Source organism: Xylaria bambusicola (assembly GCF_022495145.1).
Source record: "Xylaria bambusicola strain CBS 139988 unplaced genomic scaffold F5B22scaffold_37, whole genome shotgun sequence".
Classification (NCBI taxonomy): domain Eukaryota; kingdom Fungi; phylum Ascomycota; class Sordariomycetes; order Xylariales; family Xylariaceae; genus Xylaria; species Xylaria bambusicola.
The window spans coordinates 217000-233150 of record NW_025953590.1 but is presented as its reverse complement, the minus strand read 5'-3'; the positions used below and the strand labels follow the sequence as shown (position 1 = coordinate 233150).

Sequence of the window (16151 nt, the reverse complement as noted above, 5' to 3'; positions counted from 1 at the left end):
CTTACTCACATCTCTCTTACCATCTCGAGTTCGCATCAAAGTTTCTCTTGGTAATAGGTTTCTATAAAAAGAAGATCTCCACATAGCATCCACGGAACTCAAGGAGCTAGACTATGCTCTTTAATATGAATTCATCTATGAAGCCATGGTTCTAATTCATCCGCAAATTCGCGAGGTGGGCTGGAAGGGTCATCGTCAGTAACGTTTCCGAGGCTGAGGACTTGGTCCTGTGATCCACTCGTGTTTGGAAAGGTGAGTTTCTATCTTTGATGATGGCATCAAGACACTGACCGTCGCTAGTGGAACGTTATCGGCCGTGTCCTTGGATGACCAAAGTATGAACTTGATGTAAAGCGTGAGTAACTTTGACGATGTGGAAAAGTATAAATAAAGGGCTTCTCACAAGACCGTCGATCAATTTTTTCATCATCACTCATCAGCACACTCAAGCAACTCAAGCCTGTCCAGAAAGCCCACGGCAAATCATACGCTATTCATAGCTACGATATCCCCTCAACATCTTCTCGAAAATTCACGATGCTTTCTTTCATCACTCTCTTCGGCGCCGCTATGGTTGCTGCTAACCCCTTGGTTCTTCCTAGCGTTGGGAGTGGCACTGCCCCTGACCCAACCACCATCAGGATCCAGAGCGTTTCTGCCAGTGGCAACGGCTGTCCCCAGGGAACCGTCTCTACTGAGTTATCTCCAGATCGCCAGGTATTTCCAAGTTCCTCCCTACCATGAGAATATCTCAACTACTTCTAACTCATCTAGGTCGTCACTTTCGGTTTCGATGCGTTCCAGACTTACATCGGACCTGGCACCAGCGTCTCCGACAGGACCAAGAACTGCCAGCTTCACTTGAACCTCGTCTACCCCGGTGGATTCCAGTACGCCGTTGTGAGTATATGTCTACACTCAGCTAAGATAGCATTGGGTTCTAATACACCTCGCTAGGTTGAGTCTACCTACCACGGCTATGCACAGCTTGAGAAGGGTGTCACTGGGACCTTCTACTCGACTTACTACTTTAGCCAGTCTCCTGCTGACACTGTAAGCTAACTCGTTCAATATAGGCTCAGAATGATATGAACTGACTCCTAAATAGACCACAACCTCCACTTCCATCGCTGGAGGCGTTAGCCCTTGGCTCTTTGGCGATGTAAGCGCTTCTTTTTACCACATTTCTGGCAAGTGAAAACACAGCTGATACTCATCACTTCTCTACTCTAGGTCTACACCAAGCAGGATCTGGTCCCTACTGCTTCCATCATCTGGTCGCCTTGTGGTGCCACCGGCATCCTCAACGTCAACAACCGCATCGCGTTGACGTCGTCCAACTCAACCGCCTACGGCACCATTTCCGACGACGATGCCACAGTCGCACTCACGCAACAGGTCCACGTTGCCTGGCAATCCTGCAAGTAAGCAGCTGGCCTAAAACGACCTTTCAGCTCATCTTGGGCGTAAAGGGCAGGTCACTGCGAGGGAGGCGATGAGAGGGAAGCTTGCAGATTTCAGTCATTTTTCTCCTATGTGGTCAGTTGGTACTTGCATCATGTCGTTATCGAATCGGGAATTGGAAATTTTGTTCATGTGCACCGTTGGCATGAAATCCCTAGCATAGCGCTTAGCCCTTGAATTTGAAAAGCATAATTTCCTATATAACCTATAATACCTTAATGGTACGTGACATTCCCCTCAAGTGCACGCAATTTTTCATCGCAACACACTCACTGCCTTACGCCGCATTAGAGTGAGAATGTGACACGCAGGCTTAAGGCAGATTGAATACCTTGAGTAAATTCTAAGTATTAGACGAAATAAACATGCGATGAGTTCAAATCGATGAACTAAATGAAATTTCTATGATTTTTGAATGAGATCGCGATGAAAGTGTCCATCTATGATCGCCTTCTAGCTAAGGAGTTGATGATGTTTATTGACGTCACCAATGCCCGTATCTCGTTATTACAATTCCGACCTGCACTCAACTTCGGCGGTTCTCCGAATTATTAAATCGCGAAATCAAAGATAAACTAGGTTCAATATTGAGTTTTCAAGAAATAGTACCTGTGCATAACCAACATCATTATCAATTACTTCGAAATACACAATGCCTATCGACTACCAGGGTGCCCAAGTGCCAACAAGCTACGCAACATGTAGCATCGGATACAAGGACTCGCACACGCTCCCCGAAAAGCTTAAGGCCATATCAGCTGCCGGGTTCGATGGGATCGAGCTGTCAATGCCCGATATTCTATCGTACGGCAAACAACTACGCGGCCAAGAGCCTGACCCCAAAGACTACGACACGCTTGTAGAAATCGGGCAAGCCATTAGGTCTCGGGTCCAAGAAAACAATCTCAAAATCCTCATGTTGCAACCCTTTGCAAACTTCGAGGGCTGGCCCAACGGCAGCAGAGAGCGCGAAGATGCCTTCACCCGTGCGAAAGGGTGGATGCGCATAATGGAAGCCGTCGGTACAGACATGCTTCAAGTAGGCTCTTCAGACGCAGAGGGCATCTCGTCCAACTTCGATGAGCTAGCTGCGGACCTCGCCGAGCTCGCGGATCTGTGTGCGCAGAAGGGTCTCCGCATCGCCTACGAAAATTGGTGCTGGGCTACGCATGCGCCGGACTGGAAGGATGTCTGGACCATTGTGCAGAAGGCGAACAGGCCGAATCTAGGGCTGTGTCTGGATACCTTCCAGAGCGCTGGAGGGGAGTGGGCGGATCCAAGGACCGCGTCGGGATTGCGGGAGGGAAAAGAAGGGCTCTTCGGGGAGAAGTGGAGTGAGAGTCTCAAGGAACTTGCTGCTACCATTCCTCCTGAGAAGATTTTCCTACTGCAGATATCCGATGCATATTTGATGAATCCGCCGCTAGAGGACAGGCCAGATGCGCAAGGATTACGACCTAGGGGGCAATGGAGTCATGATTATCGGCCTTTGCCTTTTGATGGCGGGTATTTGCCTGTCAAGGAGTTTCTTGATGCTGTCCTGAGGACTGGTTTTAGGGGGTGGTTATCTGTGGAAGTGTTTGATGGGCGGGGGAAGGACAAGTACGATGATATGAGCGAGTATAGCAAGAAAGCTATGGGATCTCTGGAGAAGTTGTTGATAGATGGCTAAAGTCCGAGTAGTAGCTATATGATTCTACATAGTACGGTAGACATAAACTCCGTCTCCGACAATTATTCCAATGGGTTAATGGAACTAGGCAGTTCACGTTATTTATCTAAGATAAATACTTTTATTAGATAAACATAAGTCAGCAAAGACAGGACTTGGGTCACATTGACGGGAATTCAAAATCTGAATCACTTGACATCACCGACGAAGCCGAGCTGAGATGGCTGGCGCTAACGGCGGGCCACCTCATATCACCAACGTCATCCATTTAACCAGTTTCGTCTTGATATGTACTTTATCCACTCGACAATAATCCATTATTAGACAAATTATTGATTTCACACTGAAAATGAGAGCGTTATGATATTTTAAATTAGAATGAAACTATAGAGACCTGCATTGAGAAGCGAACAACCACTTTTAGATCCATTTACACCATGAGACACGAAGACAGCCTGTAGCAAGACAGCAATAGAAAGAAATCCTTCACGAGAGGAAGAAAGAGAGCCACCGATCATGACAGCATCACAGTCCAACTTCTCTCAACTAAAAGACTTCTTATTCTACCTAGCCACAATCAAAGGCGACCTCTCCAACATTTCCGCTCCCCCATTCCTCCTCTCCCCCAAATCCGTAACTGAGATCCCAGCATCATGGGCGTCACACCATGATTTATTCCTGCAGCCCGCGCGCGAGACAGACGCAGCTCGCCGCGCCCTGCTAGTCCTCAAGAACTTTCTCTGCAGTCTCCATCACCAACTTCACCGGCCAATCATAGAATCGGATTCCGGGCCGAAGAAGCCGCTCAACGCGTTCCTGGGGGAGCTGTTCATAGGGGAATTCGGGGAGGAGACCTCGCCGACTCGTCTAGTGGCGGAACAAGTCTCGCATCATCCACCGGTCACGGCTTGTGCGCTGTATAACCGCGTCCACGGCATCCTCTCGCGCGGCTACGTGGCGCAGGAGACGACGTTCAACCCCGTGTCGGGCGTGCGCGTGGAGCAGACGGGACACGCCATCGTGCGCGACGAGAAGCATGGCGAGTCGCATCTGCGCACACTCCCCACGATGACGGTCAAGGGTTTGTTATCTGGACATCCGTACCCGGAGCTCGAGGGCGTGTGCTACATCTCTTCTTCTTCGGGATACCTGTCTACCATCGAATTCACGGGAAAGACGTCGCTTGGAGGCGGGATGAAGAATTCAGTGCGCGCAGAGCTAATTAGCGTGAGGGAGGAGGAGGGGAGAGAGGAGAAGGGGCGCAAGCTGTTCGAGGTCACCGGCCAGTGGAGTGGACGGCTCGTTATAAGGGATTGCGTGGCGGATATGGTTCTCGAGGAGTTCGACGTCGCTGATATCCCTACGAGCGAGGCCCGCGTCAAGCCTCTCGAAGAGCAAAGTCCGTGGGAGTCGAGGAGGGCGTGGGCTGGTGTTGCTGAGGGCATTCGCGCGGGGGACATGAAGCGGGTCTGCGCCGAGAAGGCGGAGATCGAAGAAGCACAGAGAGACATCCGGAGAGCGGAGGAAATGACTGATGCCAAGTGGTCGAGTGTTTTCTTCCGCGCGATGAACGACAGTCGGGAGTTCGAGGTCCTCGCTGGGGCTATACCAAATGCTGAGGCGAGGCGGTTGTTGCAGGATAGGACGGCTGGTGTGTGGGAGTTTGTCGGGGCAGATACTGCGGAAGCTTTTATTTCTGAAGGCGTTTATCATCGATCTCTAGAACCTACGGGTCAGATAGGGATTTGATGATGAGGTTGATTGATGCTATTATATTAGGCACTTAGATATAGACCGAGGCATATTACGTCTTAGATCCTTAATTCTATTTCCTTTTCACTTCCAGCCTATGGAACGGTCGCCTTTTTCTAACCCAAGCTTAAATTTCATCTTGATATATTCTGTGATGCTATCTCATTGGAATTCATTCTAGAATGGAATTCATATCTACTCGCTGAATAGGTGTCGACGAGTCAATCGCTGATCTCAAGATGGCTGTGGGATATCTACAGGGCAGATACAGGGGTTATCACAACCTAGACACAGCCCTACAAAGGCGCCTGTAACACCGCTAGCCAATCACCATGCATCCGCACACCCCGAAATGGCAACCCAATTCCTTCAATTCTCAACCTTGGAACCGAGTGATTTTCCCAACACCCCCAACAAGCAGCTCAAATTCCCACGGCACCATGAGCTCACAAGAAAAACTAGAGCAGAGCCTGCGCCGCGCAACAGGAGACGCAAACCCATCCCTGACCAATGCAGCCATCCCCGCTCTTCTGCGCGGCATAGCCCGCACGGGAGTAGCACTGCGCAAAGCCCACAGCGTCGAGACAGCCGGGTCGGAGAACGTCTTCGGCGACGCCCAGCTCAACGTCGACGTGCTCGCCGAGGAGTTCTTCAGGGGCGAGCTGGCGGCGTGTCCGGCCGTGGTAGCAGCTAGTTCTGAAGAGGACCCCGTCGAGACAGATGTGTCCACCTCGAGCGAGGACACGGATGACGTCTACGCCGTGGCTTTCGACCCGTTGGACGGGAGCTCTATTATTGGCCCCAATTGGTCTGTTGGCAGCATTCTTGGTGTATGGGAAGGTCGAAGCGTTCTTCGCCAGGACCCGAGCAAACAGGTCGCTGCTGTCCTTGGCGTGTTTGGACCGCGGACTACGGCTGTGATTGCTGTGCGGATCCCTGGTCATGAGCGCGATGCTGTGTGTGTGGAGGTTGGACTTGCTGATGATGGGTCGTACGAAATCATCCGCTCTGATGTGAGGCTTAATGCGGAGTGCACGAGTAAGACGAGGTATTTTGCGCCGGCGAACCTGCGCTCTGCAGCTGAGGACGAGAGGTACATGGGACTTGTTACCCGGTTCATCGCTGAGAGATATACGTTACGGTACAGCGGTGGCTTGGTGCCGGATGTCGTGCACTCTTTGGTGAAGGGACATGGTGTCTATTTGTCCCCCGTCACGGCAGGAAGCAAGGCGAAGCTGCGCCGGGCCTTCGAATTGCTGCCTGTGGCCTTGATTGTAGAGTGCGCGGGTGGTATGGCGATCGATCCTGCTAACGGACGACGAATCTTGGAGACACCCTTAGAGAACCTTGATGAAAAGGCCGGGCTAGTCTGTGGGACTGCCGGGGAGGTTGAGAAGGTGAAAACTGCATTATTGGGATAGATTGGGGATACAAATATACAAATAAACGTTACATTAGGCTTAGATAAAGGATAGGCTGGTAATAGACACTAGAGGACACTTGAACATTGCGTTCATATTCCGCAATGCCGTGGTACAGGCGATGATTATGTACATTCCCATCGAGATGCTATATCACGCTGGTACCTCGCCAAATCTATACATAGCCCATCCCATTGAGAAATCGTGATGCGTCCACAGCTGCTTTCCCTGATCCTCACCACCAGCACCGGCGGTGATATAAGCTGGCATCAAGTGGTCGAAATGCTGCACACACCGAATTAGCAATCATTTTCTTCTAAATCTAGAGAGCGATCGAATAGTGAGGATTGGGTGACTTACAGGATGAGCCTGATGAGCATCTGGTCTCTGCGCTACTTCCGCCAGTTGAGCCTGTCTCTCACTGGGTGATGCCTCCATGCCGGATTTAAGAGCGTTGTCAAATGAGGCTACGTAAGGCATAGGTTGCGTGGCGTTGAACGCGAAACGATAGTCACGTAGATTGTGTACTGACATGCCGGCCCCAATAACAAGAATGTTCTCGTCGCGGAGGGCTTGGACGGCTTGACCAAGACGATAGTGCTGGTCTACATCTTGGCTCTTATACTGGCTTACTTGCACTATGGGAATATTGAGAGGGTTCTTCTCGGGATGAAAGGCTTGTCTCTGTTAGATAGAGTGCACTTGGCAATTAGGAGGCACACCTGGATCTAGGAAAACTTACCGACAGAGAAGCCAACGTATACACCATGATCTAATCCCCGTGTTGTACCCTTTGCTTTTATTCCTGCGTCTTGGAGCAGGTTGATGACCTTGGAAGCCAGCTCAGGGCTGCCTATATTGGGATATTTGACATCGTAATATTCGGGAGGAAAACCATAGTAGCTATTTCATCACAATTCAGCATTTAAATCATCAAACCAATGAATGAGAAGAAAAGAGGGTAAACTAACTCGTAAATCAAGTCGGTCATCAACGCTGAATTGACCTGTATCTCATTTGGACTGGCCTCCCAGTGCGCTGAGAAGATTACGATGGCTTTGGGTTTCACTTTTTGGGTAATCTCTTGACCCATCTTTTGTAAGACTGGATATACCGGATGCTCCGTGTCAAACATCGTGCTTGGCTAGTCATAATTCAGTATGTACTTATGTTATGAGGTGCCTTTCCACGGCCGTCGAACCATGCGAGGTAACATGGACCGGTGTAGGGCAGGGGCTTACATACGCCGCCATGACTCATGAAGTACACTGGGGTGCGTGAAGGCATTTTCGTTGACAGGCTACTGATAGGTCTTGCTATAGATGTTGATGCTAAGGATGGAATGAATGAACGTAAGGTGGGAGATATCTTGGCTCCGAGGAAATAAGCCACGATGGCGACGACGAGTGAAAAAATGACGAAACTTCTTCGTTGAAACCTTAGCTCCATGTAAAGGCGGGAGCAGTATTCTCGAAGTTGAAAGAAGATGATATGCTACTTATGAAGGAATCGACTGAGTACTCTAGGTTGCGTTGATCTCCTACACGGTGTAACAATTGGCGATAGCTTCAAACATCGGGTAGGTACTAAGTAGCTATGGATTTATGGATTAATAATAAAGAGGCGGTGGTCAAGTGAGGTGCTTATGAAGGAATCTGTAAGCAGATTTATACGCTTGGATAGACTTTTTTTAAGCCGAGTTGCAATTCCGATCTTCCAGCGCCCGTAGATAGATTTACCTAGTTCAAGTTACTAGGTAACCTTAGAGATCTGGCGAGTTTGGGTGCTGCTAGCTTTGACCACTACTGCAAATCTGGGGTCCGTCGGAATAAAGCAGACAGACAGTCGGAATAAAGTACGGTAGATGCAAACAACTGCCTATAGCTTCTCTCTTCCCCTCTATCAATCTTCTTCTTCCACTTCCTCTTCCTACCTCTCTTCCTTGTCAGGCTTTTGATATATTGGATATCGTTTCTACTGTGCTATAGATATATTTTATCGAATAGAATTCAAGTTGTACAATGGTGAGAATAAGCCCATGGCGATTTAACACGTACCACAGATTCACAGAATGGGGTGACGGGATAGCGTTGGAGGGATTAAAGTTACCTAAAGCAAAGCGCAGAAGCTGGTGTGGGGCTTTACTACCACCACCCACCAGTCCTGCGCCTTATCTCCTACTCAAGAGCAATCGATCTGATCTGTTTGATGTGAACCATCTCCAAGTTGTTTATAAGATCTCAAACGTGGCTGAAGACGCTGAATGATTTTAGAGCTTCACCCACTAAAAGTAGCTCACTATCTTCTTCCCTTTGTCACCTTCCTCAGTTTCTGCAGCCTTTCTTGTCTAGCCGATCCCATCTCTTCGGATCCTATCAAGATGGAGAGGCCGATTTCGATCGCAGCCAAGGCGACGCACACGGCTACCGTCATTTTCCTACACGGCCTTGGTGATAGTGGCCGCGGTTGGATTCCGGCCGTAGCAGATTGGGTGAGAGGCAAGAAACTCGATCATGTGAAGTGGGTTCTGCCTCATGCCCCACACGTTCCCATCACGGCTGTATGTGCCTCATCCCAATGAAGACCAGTCCTTATACTGGTAAGCAAGTATCATGGCTGGAACTGACGGCGAAGGTAGTTTCAAGGGATGCCCGTGCCCGGATGGTTCGACATTGTAAGCTAAACCCTCCTATATTTATTAGATTTGATGTGCGATATGTTATGTCGCGCAGTAGGTAACTGTAATCTGTAGTCTGTAGTTGCTAACTTGACGTTTAGCATGCCTTGAACGGTGGTATCGAAGGCTTTAGAGCCAGACAAGATGAACCCGGCTTACTACGGACCCGAGACTATGTCAACAGCCTCATAAAAGCCGAAGTTGACGCTGGAATACCCGCCAACCGCATCATTTTGGGTGGTTTCTCACAGGGCGGTGCTATAGCCCTACTTGCAGGCCTGACGGCCAAGGTTAAGCTTGGAGGTGTCCTTGGTCTTTCAACCTGGCTTCCCATTGATTCCAAGTTCTCTTCCCTGGTTCAGGAGAGCGACCTTAACCATGAAACCCTAGTATATATGGCTCATGGTATGGAGGATAGGGTTGTCCCTACAGTGCTTGGGCAAATGTCGTATGAATTACTCAAGAAACAAAACTTCACCGTTACCATGTCACTATTTCCGTGAGTTTCAGATTTCTTTCTGTTCATTATTGTCTACCGGAAATTTTTCTAATTGATTGAAACACAGATTCATGGAACATTCGACTTGTCCAGATGAATTTGTCGAAGTTGAGAATTTCCTTCAGTCATGTTTGCCGGTGCAGGAAGAGAAGAAGTCAGAACTATGAACCACACCTTTCGAGCAATCTTATAAGTTTTCAACAGTTGGTCAGATAGGCATTCTCTCATATGCTAGAAAAGACGTCCCAAGATAGAGAGCTCGGTGGCATGGGTAGACTTAGTAGGTATATTATGGTGCTCTTACGCAGATGTCAGACGAACAGCTTTGGGCTCGAGCCAAGATAGAAGTAGAATACCTCCTTGTCGGCCGTATTAGTATTGAGACATGATACGATCGAATAACTGCAGACTTATTTAATCTACCGCTAGTTTCGAGTGTCACGTAGTTACCAGTGTAATTTCAAGCTTATATTAATCGTGACATGGAGAGGACATGGAGAGCAGAGGGGTTGAGATGTAAGGCGGAACCCCCAACGTGACCCGTAAGGTAATCTTCGACGCCCCCAGCACTAACCAACGGTACCTAAGCTGGCCTGGTCATTGGACGGGGCGCTAAAAGATAGCAGCATGACCCAACCTTCAACTTTCATGCCTACGCACACAAGCATGGCCACTTCCACGATCCTTTTGTACAGCATTATATCACCAGGAAGCCAATAATTGAATTTCCCTTATGCTTCTTTCCCCGTCAAGGCCATGCCATCATAGACACGAGATATCATACAGCTATCCGTCTTGACATTGATCAAATCCTCATCTCTAGGCTCCATTTGCTCCCTAGGCGAGGAAGTAGGAGGTGGTGTGGACGAAAACCAGCCAGTTGTATCCGACACCTACGCTTCCTTTAGACCAGTCGAACCGCCGACGACACTCCATAGGTGCCGAAAGTAGAACATTGCATTATGGCAACAAGGGCACCCGAGAGGGTACGCACGCCCTCACCATCTCGAGTTCCGTTACCCGGCTCGCCCACCTACTCCTATGCCTCGACCGCAAATCAGCTCTCCTCATTCAACCTTCCGATGCCGCCTCCGCCAAGACCATCACACACTGTTCTATCCAAGGCCGACCTTGAGCAGTCACAACTAGCCTATTCAGACCTTCTCGCTACAGCAAAATCCTATCGCGTAGCTCTAGCCTCGTTATCGACAGCTGCATCAGCCTTTGGCTGCGCTCTCGAAGCCTGTGCGCGTTTGAAAGAGTCTCGCGCTGATTCGCTCCTAAACGTACCAGCAGGAAGCACGTCTATTCCCGCGCTCTCCAATAACTACCCTGGGAAAGCCACATCTTGCACGGCCGACCATTTGCTGAGTGCCAGCGGTGTCCACCATCTCATCGCAAACCACCAGCAGATCCTAAGCGAAACCGTCTACCGATCCTTCGAGGTGCCACTACTCCATGACCTCGATAAGTGGAAACGGGATATTGAGGATGCCGACGAGGCGTACCAAAAGGAGGTAGCTCTGCGGAGTCGGGAAATCCGTCGTCTGGAAAAAGATGGGCTTAAGCTACACAAGCAGCGAAGGCGCGACCTGTCTAAGTTTCGGGAGCATCTGGTTCAGCTGACTAGTAAGTTGGATGGACTGTCAGGTTTACATGGGGATCATGCACAGGGGCTACTGCGAGAAAGCCAAGAGGCCAGTGCGAAGATCCTCGACGCGAGTTGCTCGCTTGTGCGTGCCGAAGTTGACATCTTCGAGGGCTTAGCACGGAAGGGTTGGAGCGGAGGGGGCCTTGATGACTTATTGGAGAAAGGGAGAGATCTGTTTGCCGCCGATGATGACATGGTAGCCTTGTCAGGCGGTTCAGGGTCTGTGGTGGCGGGTGCCGCGAACGAAGGGGCAAAGTTGTTTAGTATACTGCCACCCAAAAGCATCCTGGCAGACTCGGCGTCTGATTCAGGGGCGAAAGGCCGGCCCGGGCACCCTCGCTCAGATAGCCTGCTCGCAGAGACTGAGCAGTACCAGAGTCTGACTGGGGCTGTCACGGACCAAGGAGACACGGAAAGCATCTTCTCCGAGTTTAATCAAAGCCGGGGTGTGCGACCGTTTAGTCCCCAGCCCATACGAAGACAGCCTACGGACGTGGTCATGGATCCAGAATCGCTGCTCCAAGGCGATGACGAGTTTAGAGATCACCGCGATTCGAACAGAGATAGCATAGAGCACGACGGAAACTCTAATCCCGACGAAGACGATGATGATGATGGTGATAGCAGGAACGCGACTCTCAGACCGGGGAAGCCTCTTTCACCGCAGGATCTCCAACTAAGCGAAGACGAGGGCCAAATGGAAACACCCGCTAACGAAACCGGTGCGAGGGGGGGAACCATCGGCTCGCCATGGCAGGACCACGAAGAACACGGCGATCCAAATGCCCCGTCCGCAAGCGACACCTAGGGGAGTCTGCGGGGATGGAGTTTCGCAGCCGAGCGGCTCTCGCATCTCAATCCGACGCTGAACCTAGACTTGAACCCAGAGCTAGATCTAGAACTAGAACCAGACGAAAGGTTTCCAAAGAGACTTACTCAAGACCAACGCGCTAGGAGCGAAGGGAGAAGAACCGAAGATGAGAATGGCAAGGAAAGCGAATTGGAGTTCTTGCATTTCACGCGTGGCGTTGGTTCTTCGGACCTTGATTGAAGGATTGCATCGAATACATGACATTCACTTGCCGTATGTCTTGTCAAAATCATCGAATAGCTTAGCCGAGCACGATACGGCTTGTACACTCAGTGTCTACTTCGCTGTCCTTGTGCAGTCGATGCATACCTACTGAAGTCGCGTGTGCGGATTATATATCTATATACATACTTACTTAATATACCTGCTCAATTACTTGGGCAAACATCAAAGCAACGTGCATGTATTGCGTTTAGTTTACTGAGAATGCCACTTAGTCACAAGGCACGATGGTTGAGCGCAACAGGAGGAAACACGTAGGTAAAAGTACACTTGATTTGGTATTTGTCTTCATTACACCCGCTACAGCTACAGTAGTCAAGCCATCGTTCTTGACAAGAGTCCCCGGTATGACGATAATAATTCAACGATTTAGTCTCTTCTCCACGCTGCCACCACATGATGTCGTATTCCCTAAGCCCAGTATCCCTGATACGACATGTTGGTGTGTTAACGTAACCATAAACTGCATATCCCTTTTTCGCTCAAGCTATTCAAAGGCTTCAAGGCGCGAATGGAGAATTATCTCTCGACTGATACGAACTCTCGAATCCGCGCATCAACTCAGGTTTGGTTGAATTGGATCTTCTCGTTATCCATGCTTTATTCCTTTCTTTCCTTATGACTCTTCCAAACATTCTTTAGTCGTGAGCCCCTTCAGTCTTCCTTATCACCACTGACGAGCTCGTGACCAAAGAGACGAAACCAATAATCCAGCAAGTACATGATTTTCCAGTAAAGACTGGCCCTATTCATATCGAACTCGCCTATCTCATTGCGAGGCACCTCGTTTCCGATCATAGCACCGCTGAACCAGCCTAATAGGGGTATTAAAGCAAGTAAACTCTCTGACCAGGTAGGACTCTTCTTGAGCGCTTCATCAGCTGGTAGCAGTTTTATCCTCCTGGCCGAGGGGATGAGTCGACCTCTGACTTGGGGGGCGGCTTCCGGTTCAGCTGGGCTCGTAACGACTTCACCCTCGACTGCTGTTACCGTTGCCGAAGACATGGTTCCTGAAGATGCTGATACAGTCGCGGAGTTCATAGTTTCTGTCGAGGCGTGTGAAACTGGTGGTGATGTACGGCGGGCGCGATTTGGTCTGCGACTCGTGTGCGAAGACCTTCTAGGGCGATCTCGAGAGAAGCTTGACCGGACGTTATCTTCAAACATGCCTGCATCGCCTACAACATCGAGAACAGCTGCGTTCTCCATAGGAGGTAAACTTCGGTACGGCTCTACATAAACGAGATGACCCAGGATCTTTTGGGGAGAGGCATATAGGGCGGTGCTTGCTGCTTCTGCAGACTCGAAGGTGACCTTGACCCAATGCTCACCACTAGCAACCTTGTTGACCTTTGCTCTCTCCGCTTTTGTCAGGGGCTGTCTTCGTGTTAACGCAGGGTCGCGTAGATCTGACTTGTATCTTCGTGCCTCGGGGGGTGGTTCTCTAGAGTAGTCTTCGCATATCCTGCCGGCAAGCTGCTCGTAGTGGTTGATGGCTGCATATTGTTGAGCAGGAGATGCATAGCCTCGGAGGATCATCTCGGTAGGTTCTCTGTGCGAGATCGGGGGTTGATTTGTTGACTTGGATTCCTCTTGTCTTGACTTTCGCTGCGCAGGCTCGGCAGCGTTTTCTGCATGCTGCTTGGCTAGGTAGTTGGAGAAGACCCTATCGGCACTTTGCATAGTGGCATCTTCGCGTTTGGGGGGTGCACTGCCTGTTCTAGAGCGCGAACGCCTTGTCGACTTTCCGAAAGAGCCTGTCTCGTTTATTTCACGAGCTCGAGTGCGCGGTGCCATACGCTGACGGTCGTGTCTGTCAGAGCTCATGGTAAGTAGGCGAAAATTAGTAGCGGCGAGGATGGGACTGGTGATCGAATAGATGCGAGGAAAGGAGAAAGCGAATGGATGGATGGATGAATGGACGAGGAAGATGATAGTGACTTACTCAGGCCAGACCATGGCATACGGCCGTTGAATACCATCATCGCCTGTATATAGTTCGTCATCTGGCACGTTATGCAAGATTAAGGGCGGCATTGTTTATGTTGTGTTTGACAGGCTTGTCGCGGACGTGGCTGGTTTATTCGAGACGTTGTAATAGATTCCAGAGGATCGATGTTGGTTCGATTGATTGGATATTTGTGACGGCGTGATGGGATTAGCTGATGAAGAGGAGAGCAGTTTGCTGGTAGACAGTTGAGACAATCTGGTAGGTATGGGTGAAGCTCTTGGGGAAAAAAATGCGGCTCCGACCTGATTGGCAGGTCACTGCGAGTAGCAACTATCCCCCAGCAACGGGCCGGGGGGTCACTAAATGTACCACTAAATGAGCCACTAAGCCGCCTATATGTGCTAGCGTGGGTGATGTACCTGAGAAAGGATCCAGCTACCTGAGAGAACATGGAAGATCACGCCAGAGGGTCAGTATAGTGTACATGGCTAGGCTGTATTAAAGCACCGACTCTGACCGACCTAACTGTTAAGAAGCTCCAGGCTTGTATCTAGGTACTGCCAGGTACTTGTCTTGGCATCTGATGTAACAATTATGCCCCATGTCGAACTATGTCAGATGAGCTTAATCGTAGCTGCCCCAAAACGGCAACCTTGAAACTCCAAGCTCCAAACAAACGACGACGACATCATCTTCGTCAACGCCTCCCATTTCCACCTTGTCATTCTAATCCCAGTCACTGACTCGGGCTATCAACGCTACTTCACCATGTTTCGATTTGTAAGTAAACGCATGATTAGCATACCACCCATTTTTTATTATATCTCGAGTAAGCCAAGCCAGTCGACGACACGACGCTGATGCAAGAGAGGACAGCCCAAATCTCTCGATATTATCAGCCTCTTCCACAAGGCTGGCTCTCCAGCTTCTGTGAGGGCTGCCACAGTACTAAAGCAGGCCTCGGCCAATGCTACCGAGGCTGCCACCGAGGACCAGGCCAGCGATCACTCGCACCAAACAGACCCCCATCGTGCTAGCTTCGAATTGAACATTACCGAGGACCTTCCTACTACCGACCAACTTCAGACTATTCTTGAATATGTTGGCAAAAACAAGATCAGCTCTGTGATAGATGGGGCCTACACGGAGAGAGATGCTCACAAGAAGTACAAAGAGAATGCCGAAAGTTTCCAGCGCCCATTGGTTCGTCACCTTGACAGATCTCCCTTCTCTATCACTGTTCGCTCATGTATGTGTAGATTGTCGACTGGAACAATGGCAGGGTCCTTGTTTCGGATAAGGAGTCAGAGATACTCAAGATGTTGAACAATTTGAATAAAAAATAGGTACTCTATACATCTCATTAGGGACTTGTCAAGTAAGTGCCTTCGTGTGGTCTATTGCTTGAGGCAAATTGTTCGCTGAACGGTGGAAAGTTTCAACCCACGGGAGGATGAATATTTGTAAATTCAGAATGCGATGGAAGGCAAGGTGCTTTGAACACTTTTCAATTCACCTGGATAATCGACTGGCTTGTCCATTGCCGTGGTCTGTTAGAGAAGCATATATGTGGTGACGCTACATCACCTCCCTTGGCCTGTACTATATTCCCCAGCTATGCTCATGCAACTCTCAGCTCTAGCCATCCGTTATTCTGTTATCACTCTATGATCGACACGAAGGTGATGCTGTTTTAGCTCAATAGATAATGACAACATTGTAACTACTCGCTCGCAAAACCCAACGGTTTCCTGTCAGCTCAAACGGAGGAGCAGACACACTATTGCGAGACACATGCACATGGCCGATGGTCAGGCCTCACTCTATTCATCCATTCGGTACGTACTTTACTCGAGTCGTCTTGAGCATGTTATTCAATGCAACTGTTACCTACTTGTCTCCCCTCCAGAACAGTTAACTGTGCTGTGCACAATAAGCAAACAATTGCTCCTCCTGTATCAACCCTCTGCC

The 16151-nt window shown here is 49.6% G+C and overlaps 9 protein-coding genes across 9 annotated transcripts; 7 read left to right on the top strand and 2 right to left on the bottom strand.

The window, feature by feature from the left end:
• Positions 1-54: 54 nt before the first annotated feature.
• F5B22DRAFT_318743 (uncharacterized protein) lies at positions 55-1475 on the top strand. The gene is made up of 6 exons (XM_047970681.1): positions 55-252; positions 301-717; positions 775-900; positions 958-1053; positions 1109-1162; positions 1234-1475. Exons 2-6 carry the CDS (start codon positions 538-540, stop codon positions 1426-1428), a joined length of 651 nt encoding a protein of 216 aa, XP_047828584.1. The 5' UTR covers positions 55-252; positions 301-537; the 3' UTR covers positions 1429-1475.
• Positions 1476-1898: 423 nt separating this feature from the next.
• F5B22DRAFT_616225 (3-dehydroshikimate dehydratase) lies at positions 1899-3289 on the top strand. Its single transcript, XM_047975576.1, has one exon. The coding sequence runs from the start codon at positions 2117-2119 to the stop codon at positions 3134-3136; it is 1020 nt and encodes a 339-aa protein (XP_047828583.1). The 5' UTR covers positions 1899-2116; the 3' UTR covers positions 3137-3289.
• Positions 3290-3408: 119 nt separating this feature from the next.
• F5B22DRAFT_616224 (Oxysterol-binding protein) lies at positions 3409-4972 on the top strand. Its single transcript, XM_047975575.1, has one exon. The coding sequence runs from the start codon at positions 3653-3655 to the stop codon at positions 4883-4885; it is 1233 nt and encodes a 410-aa protein (XP_047828582.1). The 5' UTR covers positions 3409-3652; the 3' UTR covers positions 4886-4972.
• A 356-nt stretch (positions 4973-5328) lies between these two features.
• F5B22DRAFT_637931 (sedoheptulose-1,7-bisphosphatase) lies at positions 5329-6309 on the top strand (the record flags this gene model as incomplete). The annotated part of the gene is made up of 1 exon (XM_047977509.1): positions 5329-6309. The coding sequence occupies one exon, from the start codon at positions 5329-5331 to the stop codon at positions 6307-6309; it is 981 nt and encodes a 326-aa protein (XP_047828581.1).
• A 76-nt stretch (positions 6310-6385) lies between these two features.
• Positions 6386-8165, bottom strand: F5B22DRAFT_318663 (Extradiol ring-cleavage dioxygenase, class III enzyme, subunit B). Its single transcript, XM_047970679.1, has 5 exons — positions 7555-8165; positions 7281-7453; positions 7052-7212; positions 6670-6986; positions 6386-6594 (listed from the first exon to the last, which is right to left on the bottom strand). The coding sequence occupies exons 1-5, from the start codon at positions 7756-7758 to the stop codon at positions 6463-6465; spliced, it is 987 nt and encodes a 328-aa protein (XP_047828580.1). The 5' UTR covers positions 7759-8165; the 3' UTR covers positions 6386-6462.
• Positions 8166-8689: 524 nt separating this feature from the next.
• Positions 8690-9652, top strand: F5B22DRAFT_637929 (phospholipase/Carboxylesterase; the record flags this gene model as incomplete). Its single annotated transcript, XM_047977508.1, has 4 exons — positions 8690-8869; positions 8948-8983; positions 9088-9485; positions 9553-9652. The coding sequence occupies 4 exons, from the start codon at positions 8690-8692 to the stop codon at positions 9650-9652; spliced, it is 714 nt and encodes a 237-aa protein (XP_047828579.1).
• Positions 9653-10129: 477 nt separating this feature from the next.
• On the top strand, positions 10130-12405 carry F5B22DRAFT_616218 (uncharacterized protein). Its single transcript, XM_047975574.1, has one exon. The coding sequence runs from the start codon at positions 10448-10450 to the stop codon at positions 11942-11944; it is 1497 nt and encodes a 498-aa protein (XP_047828578.1). The 5' UTR covers positions 10130-10447; the 3' UTR covers positions 11945-12405.
• A 438-nt stretch (positions 12406-12843) lies between these two features.
• Positions 12844-14492, bottom strand: F5B22DRAFT_318633 (uncharacterized protein). The gene is made up of 2 exons (XM_047970678.1): positions 14175-14492; positions 12844-14042 (listed from the first exon to the last, which is right to left on the bottom strand). The coding sequence occupies exons 1-2, from the start codon at positions 14264-14266 to the stop codon at positions 12884-12886; spliced, it is 1251 nt and encodes a 416-aa protein (XP_047828577.1). The 5' UTR covers positions 14267-14492; the 3' UTR covers positions 12844-12883.
• A 456-nt stretch (positions 14493-14948) lies between these two features.
• F5B22DRAFT_648843 (DUF1687-domain-containing protein) lies at positions 14949-15526 on the top strand (the record flags this gene model as incomplete). The annotated part of the gene is made up of 3 exons (XM_047979083.1): positions 14949-14960; positions 15057-15383; positions 15440-15526. 3 exons carry the CDS (start codon positions 14949-14951, stop codon positions 15524-15526), a joined length of 426 nt encoding a protein of 141 aa, XP_047828576.1.
• Positions 15527-16151: the final 625 nt, after the last annotated feature.

Excerpts from the sequence above, each read along its gene's own strand:
- F5B22DRAFT_318663 (XM_047970679.1), bottom strand. The coding sequence starts at position 7,758 with ATGGAGCTAAGGTTTCAACGAAGAAGTTTCGTCATTTTTTCACTCGTC. Across the intron at positions 7,454-7,554 it reads ACTTCATGAGTCATGGCGGC|CCAAGCACGATGTTTGACAC; the intron begins GTATGTAAGCCC and ends AATTATGACTAG. Across the intron at positions 7,213-7,280 it reads ATGACCGACTTGATTTACGA|CTACTATGGTTTTCCTCCCG; the intron begins GTTAGTTTACCC and ends GTGATGAAATAG.
- F5B22DRAFT_318743 (XM_047970681.1), top strand. The coding sequence starts at position 538 with ATGCTTTCTTTCATCACTCTCTTCGGCGCCGCTATGGTTGCTGCTAAC. Across the intron at positions 718-774 it reads AGTTATCTCCAGATCGCCAG|GTCGTCACTTTCGGTTTCGA; the intron begins GTATTTCCAAGT and ends TAACTCATCTAG. Across the intron at positions 901-957 it reads GTGGATTCCAGTACGCCGTT|GTTGAGTCTACCTACCACGG; the intron begins GTGAGTATATGT and ends ACACCTCGCTAG.
- F5B22DRAFT_616225 (XM_047975576.1), top strand. The coding sequence starts at position 2,117 with ATGCCTATCGACTACCAGGGTGCCCAAGTGCCAACAAGCTACGCAACA.
- F5B22DRAFT_616224 (XM_047975575.1), top strand. The coding sequence starts at position 3,653 with ATGACAGCATCACAGTCCAACTTCTCTCAACTAAAAGACTTCTTATTC.
- F5B22DRAFT_616218 (XM_047975574.1), top strand. The coding sequence starts at position 10,448 with ATGGCAACAAGGGCACCCGAGAGGGTACGCACGCCCTCACCATCTCGA.
- F5B22DRAFT_318633 (XM_047970678.1), bottom strand. The coding sequence starts at position 14,266 with ATGCCGCCCTTAATCTTGCATAACGTGCCAGATGACGAACTATATACA. Across the intron at positions 14,043-14,174 it reads TATGCCATGGTCTGGCCTGA|ACACGACCGTCAGCGTATGG; the intron begins GTAAGTCACTAT and ends GAGCTCTGACAG.